This window comes from Athene noctua, chromosome 12 (assembly GCF_965140245.1).
Source record: "Athene noctua chromosome 12, bAthNoc1.hap1.1, whole genome shotgun sequence".
NCBI lineage: Eukaryota > Metazoa > Chordata > Aves > Strigiformes > Strigidae > Athene > Athene noctua.
In genome coordinates this window covers 3,382,998-3,395,446 of record NC_134048.1, presented here as the reverse complement: position 1 = coordinate 3,395,446, position 12,449 = coordinate 3,382,998, and the positions used below count along the sequence as shown (strand labels likewise).

At 50.0% G+C, this 12,449-nt stretch overlaps 1 protein-coding gene across 2 annotated transcripts in view; it reads left to right on the top strand.

Moving 5' to 3' along the window:
- Nucleotides 1–2,058: 2,058 nt before the first annotated feature.
- The window catches only part of UBE2D2 (ubiquitin conjugating enzyme E2 D2), a 29,876-nt gene continuing 19,485 nt past the window's right edge, over nt 2,059–12,449 (top strand). Inside the window, exon 1 of one of the 2 annotated variants that reach the window (XM_074916416.1) lies at nt 2,059–2,439. In XM_074916416.1, coding sequence (XP_074772517.1) covers nt 2,416–2,439 — 24 coding nt within the window. In that variant the 5' untranslated portion in view covers nt 2,059–2,415. Of the gene's footprint in view, nt 2,440–2,934; nt 3,197–12,449 lie in introns of those variants that run through there. The other variant, XM_074916417.1, reaches the window with a different exon arrangement.

Genomic DNA, 12,449 nt, shown 5'->3' with positions numbered 1-12,449 from the left:
AGACAACTCCTGAGAGGCCAGGGAAACACTACCAGAGCTCCTCACCTCTGCTGGGAGCAGCAGCTATATGGGCAGGAGGCAGGAGTAGGTGCTTTGGGAGGAGCAGGCATGAGTTCATTATCACCAACACATGAGAAGTGGTGTGGGGTTTCCAAACCTTGCTCGTTCAACAGCAGCAAGCAAATGAATCCTGTGGGTAACTCTGCTGGCTACAAGGACCAGGTGGCAGAAGGGTGCTTTAGCAAAGGGGCAATCTGACCCCAGGGGACGTTCTGGAGCTTCTTGCTGCTTGGAGTTGAGTTACCTACCCGTAAATTTCTTGTTTAAGCCTTTCATCTCTCTCTGCCAAGAGATGCACAGGAGGTGCGGGATTGACAAGAACGGTGGAAAACACCCCTGCTGCAGTACTAGGTGAGGAAAAGATAGGCAATAAAAAAACACTAGTATAATTCACTAAGAATATTAGTTACGCAGGAGAGGAATCCATAGGAAACCAGGATCTCCTGTAAAGGAACGAAAACTAATGTCTTCTTGGAGTCTTATGATTTCCAACCCTGATTAAAGATGCTCTTGGTGTTTTTCTTAGTTGACTCAGTAGCAGCACTGCCAACTTGGAAGGGTCCAGACAGCACAAGGCATTGGCCACCCCAAACCCAAGGGGGAGGGGCAAGCATCCAGTCCCAGGTCATGATCCAAAGCTGGCAACGGGAAGAGAAGCAGGACCAACAGAAAAGCCTCCAATCTGACGTAGATTTAAAAATGTCTTACTATTACAAGATGTCCCATGGGTTTGTGCACGTGCAGGCAGTTTGGCCATTAGGTTGAACTTGCCTGCAGAGGCACCTTGTTTGAACGTGTGCTTGTCCCAAGCACTGTCCCGTTCCCAGCCTCGTTTGCTCGGTTTCTGATGATTCAGACCCGAAGGGAAGTAGCCCTTTTGTTTGAGCTGGCTGTTTACAGCTTTGACCGTGCAGTTATGCAAACAGGACGTGGTTATGGGGCTTGGAGTTTTGCTGAAGCTGCACAGAACCCTTCAGCTTGCTGGAAGCCAGCAAGAAGATTATTTGATGCAATTTTTTTGATACAAGCTGCTCAGTCATCTGACAAGAGTCATTATTTTTACCATGGGGATGCTGGATGGAAATGAGTTTTTCTTCCCCCTCTGGCCGCAGGGGCTATGGGTACCGTTGCTGCTGGGGAGCCTTTGCCACCCTCCGCGATGCCGCTGCCGTGTGTTTTTCACTCAACACTCTGGGTTTGGTACGCTCGCTAAGCCTGGTATTTGAGACACCTTGCTATATAATTAAGAGCCCATTTGATGGTTCAAACTTTTATTATGCAGCCACGCTGTGATCTACTCGGTGGACTCAGTCCATGTGTCCTCCCAGGCCTACAAATGAATTGCTGTGCGCCAGTTCCCTGCCACTGCCCATGGGGAAGGGATGCGGAGCCACGTGCCACCCCTGCTACGTACAAGGTGTCACAAGCACGGCTTAGTGCCGCTCCCCGTGTTCCCGGATGCGTCCCCAGGGCGGGAACACCACAGGCCCGCGCCCCAGAGGCCCCGGCCTTCCTCTGGGACAGGGCCTCGGGCCCTCCGCGACCTCAGCCGGGGCACTCGGGGCCGGCCGCCATCTCGCCGTTAAGGGGGCACCGTAGGGGGAGGAGGGCGGAGGTCTCCTCCGAGGCTGCCGGGACGCGGGCTCCCGCCGGGGCCGCCGACACCGCCTCAGGCCCGGCCCGGCCCTGCCCGGCCCCACGGCGGCGGCGCGGCCGGGACTTCTTCCCGCCCGGTGCTCTCGCGAGAACGCGCCGTCACACGCGCGGCCGCCAGCGCGTCACGCCGCCGCCGTATCCTTCCGCGATCTCCCCCTCCCCCTTCTGGAGAGTTCTGCACGGCGGCCGCACGACAAATAGTCCCCGCCGTCCCCCGCTGCTCCTGTCCCTCCCGCCCGGCCCTCCCCCTTCGCTCCTAGACCGGCCTTGGCCCCCGTCGCGGCGGCCGCCTCCGCGCTGCCAACCGGCGGCCGAGCGCGGCGGCGGCGGTTGTGGAGCCGCGGCGGAGTGATACGCGGAAGGCCGGCGAGGAGGCGCCAGTGCATAAAGCGGCGGCGGAGGGATGCGGTAGGAGCTGCGGCAGCGGCAGCGAGCTCCGTCCCAGCGGCGCCGCCAGGGGAGCAGCGCGCCAGGCCGGCCCGCCCGCAGGCCCCCCGCCCCCCCTCCGCTGCCGCCTTCGGGGGGGCCCCCTCCTTCCCTCCCCCCTTCTCTCTCTCCTTCCCCTCCCCCCTTCCCCTCCCCCCTCCCTCTGCCGCGCCGCCGCCACCTCCGCGCTCCTCCTTCCCCCTCCCCCTCGGAAAATAGTCCCCGCGGGCTGCCCCCTCCCCGCCCGCCCCTCCTCGCCGCCTCGCGCACACAATGGCGCTGAAGAGAATCCACAAGGTAAGGGCAGGGCCCCGCCGCCCCGCGCCCGGCTCCGCGCCCGCCCGCCCCGGCCTAGCGCTCGCCTTACATAACCCGGGTAGGCCGCCGCCGCCGCCCCGGGCCTGGCGGGAGGGGAGGGCCGGGCTGGGCCCTGCCCCGGCGGCGCGGGGTCCCTCCGGTGCCCGCCTCGGCTGGGCGGGGGGGGTTATGGGCGCCTCTCCCCGCCCGCGCTGAGGGGACGGGCGGCCCGCCGCCAGGAGAAGGCGGCAGCCGGGCCCGGGGAGGTGGGAGCCGCGGGGAAGTTGCCCGGCTGCCCTCGGCGGCGCGGGCCGGGCCGCGGCTGCCGGAGCTGGGCTCGGCGGCTCCGGCCCAGCCTGCCGGGGCGCTTTGTTCGTCCCCCTGGAAAGGCCGGCTCTGGCCGGAGGGGATGCGGTGCCGGGCCCTGTCCCTCGGGGCTGTTACCGCCGCGGGGGGAGGCCGGGCCCGGTGGGGGTCTGGGTGGCCGGGCCCCTCCGAGGCAACGTGGCCCCCGGAGCCCGGGCCCTGGGGCCGCGAGGGGGCGCCGGGCGGCGGGGCAGGGCGGCGGGCCGGGGGTGGGCACCAGCCGCCGCCAGCTGTTGCAGCTTACGGGGCTGCTTCTCGCCCTCCGGAGTCGCTCGGGGTGTGGAACCGGACACGCGTGGGGGTAGCGAGGAACCCAGCGCTGGAGCGGAGGCCGCTGCTCTTGGGAGAAGGCGCCCGGAGGAGCTAAACGCTGCCCGCGCTGGAAGTTTTGGTATAGCTCGATCGAGATTTCGGTGGTTAAAGGCCCTTCTTCCTCCAGGAGCGGCAGGCGATCTTGGTCTTGGATACTGAAGCGCTAAGCGTAGTAAACTTGTCACGTTCAACTAATCAAAATAGTGTGATTTATTATTTTAATGGAGCCAGTGCTGCTCTACAACCTGAGTCATCTAGCAGACTTGTAGGGAAAGGCATGCGAGGTGCCCCTGCCTCCTGGAACAGGAGGTGCACAGCACTTGGCCTTTTAGAAGAACACTGCTGCCGGATCTCCTGTTGACTTCAAACTATACTTTGCTTGATCATCATAGTATATTTTACCGGGGGGAGCGGGAAGAGGATTATTGAAGTACGCTTTTATTGCCTTGGTGAGTCAGGCAGGGAATTTCTATCCTTTTCCCAGCAAAGTGCCTAGCTGTCAGTTTGGAGCCTCCATTCGAGGTTCAGGTGTAGAAGCCACTCCTCCCACAGAGTTTCTAAGTAAATCTGTTACTGTGTAAATCTAATTACTATGTAAATCTAATTTTTGTCTAGAACCAGATGTCAACCCACTACCTAATGTTTAAGATCAGTTTGCTAGCTCTGTTTTATGTATGTAGGATCAGATTTGGATTATGTGATTACATCTTTGGTTTGATTGTAGGTTATCCTGAAGTTTTAGTGAAGCTTTATGTGTTGTACTGGTCAAATTAAAGTTAAGGCAGAGAAGAAAGTTGAAGAGAGTGTGAAGGCTTACGTATGCTTGTGGAATAGGTAGAGCTTGAGATGGAAGGATTTTGAGTATTGGTTTAGTGTATTGAAATTTCCAGATGAGCACATGGTAGTGGGTTACATAAGGAAGTTGTGCTCCAGCTGAGTATTGTTTTTCTATATCATTCTGTCCCTTACTTCAGTGACGCTCGGTACGTTGTGAAGACTGTTCCACAGTGTGTTTGTGGGCTTGCAGGTGTTTCAGAAGAGTGCTTCCTCCTTGGGAGCGTGTCATGTGCCTGCCATTGAGATGGACCTAAGAGACACAGCAGTGAACGCCGGGCAGGGTAACTGTGGCTGCTGGGGGCAGGGGCAGACAGTGCAGGGCTCTTCTGGGGACGGTATATCTTCTATCAGGTGACTTGGGAAGCAAGGACAGCTGCTCGGTTGTAGCTTGTGTGCTGAGGTTCAGGACTCAACACTCTGAGCACTTCTGTTTCTACTCTCGGTTTTTAACAGGAGAGAATCTGAATGTGTTGAGTCTGTTAATATTGGGTGCTTGTGGACCGATTCATTATGCTGCTTTGCAAAGAAGGAATCCTGATGGGTCACAGGGATTGTGTAAGAGCCTTTAAAGACTTGGAAAGTAGCAAGAGCATTGCCCAAACAGTGGCGTATATTGAGCTCTGAAAAGTACCAAGTATTTCAGTGGAGTAAGAGTGGTGGGTTTTGAGGAGAGGTGAGATGATAGCGTTGTAGGTGACATTTCCAACAAAGTATGTGAAGGGAAATAAAACTGTCTACAGTCTGGATGCTTTAAAAGCTAGATGGTAGTTAAGCTACGGATTGGAAAGGAGTACTCTGAGTTACTTCCTTAACTACTTAAATAATAGAATTATAGGGTGGTTTGGATTGGAGGGGACCTTAAAGATCATCTAGTCCCAACCCCCTGCCACAGGCAAGGACACCTTCCACCAGCCCAGGTTGCCCAAAGCCCCGTCCAACCTGGCCTTGAACCCTTCCAGGGAGGGGGCAGCCACAGTTTCTCTGGGCAACCTGTGCCAGGGCCTCACCCCCTCACAGGGAAGAATTTCTTCCTCATATCTAATCTAGATCTACCTCCTTTCAGTTTAAAACCATTACCCCATATCCTATCCCTAGGCCCCCCCAATAATGAGTTTCCCCCCCCTTTCCTGTAGCCACTTTCAGTCCTGGGAGGCCACTCTAAGGTCTCTCCAGAGCCTTCTCTTCTCCAGCCGACCACCCCCAACTCTCTCAGGGGAATGCTCCAGCCCCTGATCATCTTGTACCCTCCTCTGGAACCACTTGAGCAAGTCTGTGTCCTGATGTTGGTGCCCCCAAAACTGGACCCAGCACTGCAGGGGGAGGGTCTCACAAGAGCGGAGCAGAGGGGGAGAATCCCCTCCCTTGACCTGCTGCCCACACTGCTCTGGATGCAGCCCAGGACATGGTTGGCTTTCTGGGCTGTGAGTGCACGTTGCTGGCTCACAGTCAGTTTTCCACCCACTCATACCCCCAGTCCTTCTCCTTGGGGCTGCTCTCCATCCACTCCTCGCTCAGCCTGTGTTTGTGCTTGGGATTGCCCCGACCCATGTTCAGGACCTTGCCCTTGCCCTTGTTGAACTCGATGAGGTTCACATGGTCCCACCTCTCCAGCCTGTCCAGGTCCCTCTGGATGGCACATCCCTGCCCTCCAGCGTGTGACCACACCACACTGCTCGGTGAACCTGCTGAGGGTGCCTTGATCCCACTCTCTGTGTCTCCAACAAAGATGTTAAACAGCGCTGGTCCCGACCCCTGAGGAACACTGCTTGTCACTGCTCTCTACTTGCATGTGGAGCCATTGACTGTAACTCTTTGATCACTTAATCACTGGTTGTTTACACTCCAGCTCTCTTAAACCCTGTGGAGAGTGTATCATCATCTCTGTTTTGTTCTGGTCTTTGGGAAAAGCAGCAGTATCTTGTGTGTAGTGACCATACCATCCCTGTCAGGATAACGAGAAGAACAGTGGCAAGAACAAAAGCCTGCAGAATGGGGATCAAGTAGAAATAATACAAATAGACTTGAGTCCAGAGAAGCAATGGAAGGAAAGCTGCTGCTTAGGCATTTTTAGAGGGTATTATCAGACTTGATAGATCAGTGTTTAGGTCTCAATCTTGCCACTGGCTCTTGTGCTTGGCAGTTTGGGTTTTATGTTCAACCACAGACTGAGCTTTTCGCCAAAATTTTTGTGTCTTTGGACAATATAGGGATGAGAATTTGGAAACAAGCAGGAAATCCCAAGAGTAAACCTTTGATACAGTGTCAACAGTGTTACCTCTTTGATGTTGAACGTTTCTGAGCTGGCAGAGGGGCAGAACAAGGAGGTTTTTGCAGCTGGGTAAGTAATATTGCTGGTGCGTGAGGTAGCGCACGAACCTGCACAGTCCATCTTGGCATGTCTCTGGTAGCATGATTGCTCTTGGGCTTGTCCAGGGACTTGAGCTTGAGTTTCTGCACGAAGCAGCAGCAGCTGTTCTTTAATCAGATGCTCTGAAAGAGCTCAGACTCGAGACCTGCTATCAGATTGCTGCTTGTATTATTCACTGTAGTCTTCCAGGCTGCAGTGGTCTTAGTTCTTGCTTAGGTGCTTACTGGCTGTCGGGTCTAAAACTTGGAACTCTTTTCTTGTGAGAAATGTTCGGGGTGTAAGCAGTGATGGTAGCCAGGATCCCTATGAAGTGTGGGGATAAAACCATGAAGTATCACAGTTTCAGTGTTATTTTAATGTATATATCAATGGTATTTTTTATTAAGGATATAATTTATAAGAAATGCAATGCGAAGATACCCGGGGTAAGGTGGGAGTGATACTGGAGGGCAGTAATGAATGGCTTCCATTTTAGGGTTTCAGGTGAAGCACTCTGTATTCAGCCGCATCCCATCTGTGTTGTTTATCTTTAGGAAGTGCATTACCTATGACTGAATAACTAGGGCACTGTTTTGGATTCTTTGAATGGGAGAGCACATAAAAGACTAACATGGGTGTCCCATATGAACTGCTGGATGGACCCTATAGTTGAGGGGGAAGGAGAAATCAGAAGCTGTGCTTCAGCCCTGCTGAAGTAAAACCTTTTCTTATAGCAGAGGAGTTTATAATGTAGAGGCCTAAAAACCAGGTAATGATTTGCAGAACTAAACTATGTATTTCCTAATGATGTCCCTGTTTAGCTTCAGAAGATGATGGGCTTGCCTGTAGTCCAGAGCTGCTTGCCCTCCTGAGAAGTATCACTTCTGCCAAAATAAACACTACCCGCAGATGGGGTGCATTAGAGTGATTGGCTAACTGGACAATGTTGGTGTTCAGAGTTGTGTGCATGCTACCTGTGCTGAGCAAATTTTGTGTTATTTCTGCGCTACTGGTTCTGCTTTACAGCAGCCAGTGAGAACAACTTGTTTCTTCCGTTACGGCCTCTTGCTGCGTTCATGGAGCTGCCAGTGCAGCCCATCTGTGTTAAGTATCTTGTGTGTTGCTAGTACAGAGAATACTGGTTAAGCTTCTGTTAGCTAGCTAGGCTTTTTGATAGTCAGATTCCACACCAGGAGGAAGTTACACATTGTTTTGGTCTTCTTGCTGTTCAGGTTATTAAAAAAAAAAGGTGAGAGTTACATCAGAGCTTGTTTATAGCATGTACCTTGGTTATTCCTGTATTTCATGCACCTTGACTTTTCTCATGCTGCTTACTTAACTGCTTGCCTTTAACTTTTGCAGAGTCTTGTGGATCTGAGATTTCAAGCATTGAAAAGGCAGATTCTATCAAAGGGAGAGGATTAAAATCTTTCTGAAGATTAAAATGTTTCTGTTAATAGGGGTAGTAGCCTTAGAATGACAGATATTCTGGAATCACACGAGTCCTGTAGACCAGGAGAGCACTGACGGATGTTGCAGGGCATCAGTGATCTGACCTTTGTGTGCACGTGTGAGTGCTACCTTGTGCAGAGTTACTGCTTGGCAGGTAGAGAGCATAGCTGGATGAAATGTGTGGTGGATGTAGGCTCTTACACCTTGCCCTACATGGTACCTTCAGCAACAGATAAGGGTAGAACCTGCTGGCCCAAGGAACGAGCAGCAGGATCTTGCCCTACATAATGACTGCATTGGACTGCAGGTAGCTGGCAGCTGCTCACCTGCACTGTGGTCTTGCTGCTGAGGTAAACCAGAGTGCTGTTGGCTTGACTTGGGCCCTGATTCCATACTGCTTGGCACTGCTCTGGTGAAAATTGCTAATGATTCATGGCTAAGTCACTGGAAGTTCCGTTTTGGTTAGGTAAATCACAATTTTGTAACATAGTGTCAAACTACCTGTCACAGAAGAATTCAGGGGCTTCAGGCAGATACACTTGCTAAAGTCAGATTAAAAGCTTGTTTCACCTAACAGCAGCAACCTGAAGAAAATTTTATAATCAAGCTAGGGATGTGATCTCTGAGTAAATTACAGTTTGAAAACAGCTCAAACTGGAGTAGGGAGGAAAGGTTATGGAGTCCAAGCTAAAAACTTTGGGTGATCTTTGGCTGAAGGCATGGATCTAGTGTGTTGGGGTGTATTTGGGGAACTCTGTGTGCCAAGGTTTATTAAAATTGCTGGAACTGACTGCTAAAGGGTGCTGGTTTTTAGTTGCTTGATTGGCTTCTTGATTTTGCCAGTTATGTTGGTTATTCTTACTGAAGGCTGTATTAGCATTAGTTTAATCCTTAAAACCAGTCTTCTGGCCAGAGCAGTTTTTATCAGGAACATGGGGAGGTAGTTGTTGTCTAGAGGAATAAATTTGAACTTATCTTAACAAATGTCTTTGGAGTTTGCAGTTAAAACTAATTAACTTTAAGGGTTAAACTTTAAGGTTAAGACTTAAAACACTTGTGTTTGATAGTGCTTTAAAAATTTGTTGGGTAGTTTGAAGTCCTTGATGAAGATGCATTTTAAGATGTATTTTAGATGGGAAATGTATGAAGGGAGGAGGCTAGGAGTGAGACTTGTGACACTGGCTTTTCCCTGTGCCATGAGGCCTCACTGGCAGCTGATGCCTTTGACTTGGGAAGCACAGCTAGGGAGGGTGTCTGGCACAAGCACACTCCATCTTCCTTAAAATGCTTTCCTGGCACCCCTGAGTAGGGGGTTGTTTTATTGGGAACTTAGGAACACAATTAAGTCTGCTTTTGGAGCCTACTTGGGAGGGTTTTGTAGCTTTTAGGATATTTATGGATGTAATGGGAGTAGTTTCATTCACCTTGGCCTTTGGGCAAGACACCTTGAATCTTGTTTTGTTTTGTGTTGTGCTTCCCCTTCCTCATTTTTGCTGAATAACTAAATGAATACTTTTAACTCTAAGATGGATTGGGTTGATGATATGATCTGCAGCAGTGGGCCCAACCTCAAGGGTATTTTGCTGTAGGGGAGATGGCAGAAACTTTAAGTTGGCTTTCCAGCTGAAGGGAGTTCATGGTGAGGTAGCTTCCTGGGTGCTGAATAACTCAAACTGAAACTTCATCTAAAGGCTGCTTGAGTCTTCACTTCTAAGTTCCTAAAGCAAAACCTTCCGCATGTGCCTAAGGATCAGAAACTGTCCTGAATGGTAACCAGCTACAGCTCATTTTGGGTTTCGGTTTTAAATCAGCATTGTCAAGATCAGATTTGATCATTTACCAGCAAGCCTTCCCAGGTGACAGGGAAATATAGCCAACCTTGCAGCTCAGGATCTGGTACATGCAGTAATAGCTTGTAGATGATACCAAACTATAATTGAATCCTCCATGTATTATGAGTTCCAGTTTTATGTGAACTTGAGTCATTTGTTCTGAGTTACAAACCAGCTGGTTCTCAGTCTCCCTCAGCAACATCTGGAAGCAAAGACCTCACTAGGTCTGGTACTGTGCTAGCTGTACCTTGGAAACTGCACAGGAGTTTTCAAAAGGCAAAGTGACATCTTAGATGCAAAAGCTTGGCACTGTGCTGCAGCAGTGAATGCTCCTTTTCGTTTGTACCTGGATAAATGCAACAATATGTAGCTACCATTCCTGTTTTAGAACTTGTCTTTGCAGGTCTGACAAGTGAGTAGTGGGAGTCTTATTAGCATGTCGGCAGCTTCAAGAGAATAATGGCATGTTAAAGCTATCGTCTGTGACCTGCCAGGAAATCTGGTGATATGTTGGCCTCTCTGGTGTGCAGAGGCAACTGATGGTCTGCTGCAGCTAGTGGCTGTGCTCCAGAGGTTTCTTTTGAGGTTAAACTTCCTTCTTGTCATCTGAGCTCTTGTTCTACAAAAGCTGGGAGGATTTTTTTATCACAGGGGCTTGAATCGAGAGTTGTTGCTAAACTTTTCCAAGTGGAAGGAGCTTATGCATTGCTTTTTACAAGGGCCTTTTAATCTGTGATGTTTCAATCTGTGAATTATAGAGCAGAACCTGAAATGCTGCCTTAGGTGAGAGCTGAATTGCTAAGACAAGTGGTCTGAGTGTTTATTGTAAGTAGTCTCTTTCCAGTGAGATACTATACATGGCTTCAGAAAACCAAAGTATTCCTTCTAGCTGGAACTGAAGATTGTAGAGAGTATTTTGTTGAGAAACAGGGCTGCCACTAACAACTTCATTGTTGCCTCTGCATCTGTTGTGAGAATTACCTCGTGGTATTACTGAAGGTGTGTTGTTTCATCCAGTTTGTTGAAATCATGCTTTTGAGCAGCAGGATGTAGGGTGAATGTTGGGGCAGCTTTGGAGCTGTACATTATACTAGCTGGCAGAGTATGTGCTCGGGCTGCAGCCTGTGTTTGTAACTATTTCCCCTTTATAGTAGGGAAGGACCATGCTAGGTTCTTATTATAATCCATAGTAGGTTGTGGCCTTGCGTGGAAGACATGGATTCTTCCAGTTGCACTCTTTCTGAGTCTAGTGTTGCATCTTATGCATAAAACAGGAGTGAAGGGGATGAGAAGTGGTAAGGAAGAGAGGTTAGATGTGTGTGACTTTAATAGATGTGTTTGGGGTTTTGAGTACTGTAGTGTTAAATTGTTCCAGAAGATTAGAGTCCTGTGTCATTTGGAAATGGATTGTACTCTATACACCTTCAGATGGAGTAGGTACATTCCTGTTTCTAAGTTTTTTCATGCCTGTACTTTTGAATTTGTGCATGTGGAGATGCACTTCATTCTTTGTAGCCACGACTAGACTGACCATGAAGGAGGTGTGTGGCCTCCAGGTGCCAGTGGAGTTGTAAGTGCCTTCCTTCACTGCAGTGATGGCACAGGCTGTCTTGTGGCTTACCAGTGCTGAAGCAGAGCACAGTGCAGTCAGCTACTCTGTATTTTTCAGACTGGCACTACCTGAAAACTTCTACAGTATGTGCACTTCTCTGGTAGAGCAGTATCCTGTTGTGCAGGGTGGTGCTCAGCATACTTCATGTTCTGGAGTTAAAGCAGAGAGGTGTACAGTGGGTGCTGGGAAGTGTGCTGGTGGGGAGTGATAGCACACCACTGATCTCTGTGCTAGCTGATACATGCAAATAGGAGGTGAGGAGGGAATCCTTACTTGGCTAAAGTTGTCTGCTCTGAATTGCCATGCATAACCGACAACTCTGAAGGGCTTTCCTCCTTCAGAGGATAGCTGAAGATGCTTCTTCACCTTCAGGAGTGAGTAGGCTATTCAGCTATACTGCATGCTCAGTATCTCCTGCCCCAAGTCCATGCTGAAACATGAAGGGTGGGAGCAAAGTTTGCTTGGGTCTGCACCGTAAGGAGATCACTAGAAAACTGTCAGAAGGCCTTTAGCTGGGATCTTTGGAAGCTGAGAGTCAATGAGAGCAAAGCCAAACTTGTGTATGCTTTACAGTAGTCAGGGTATGTGAAGCTTTGTATCTCCACTGCAAGACTCTTGGAGGACTGCATACGGAGGGAAAAATCCTGAGACTTACCTGTTTGATGTAAGGCAGCATTGTTGTGCTGTAACAGAAGAAGGTTTGGTTAGTGGTGGCCTCCCAGTTGATGGGCAGTAGAAACTGGAATTCCAGATACTGTCTATTCCAGAGCTTAAATACTTCCTGTAAATAGCAAAAAGCCATTAAGTGGCAAGCTTTTCCTGTTCCTGCAATCAGCTTGTCTTGATCATTGTCCTTAAATGTTTTGTGTATCAAAAGCTTCAGATAAGTCTGGTATCTGAGCCTCCACTGTGGACTGTTGCTGGTAACCCTTGCAGGCTGTGAGGTGAAAAGCTGAACCACGGGGCCAGGCACAGTGTGGGAGTGTTTCCTGAATGGTACATTTAGTCGTGCTCATAATGATTGTCTGGTGTTTATGTTTAGCTCTCTAAACTGAGTTAGCACAGAAAAAAGTTAATATGTTTGGGCTCATCATGCAAAGTAGGTCAGTAGCTGAGTCAGAACAGACAAAGTTTGACTTCAAAATTTGCACTTTCCACTGAATGTCCACTTCCTGAGAAAATTGCTAATGTGAGTTACTGGTGACAATGTGTGGACTCTTTTTTGATGTGGGCTGAAATTTTGCTTCAGATT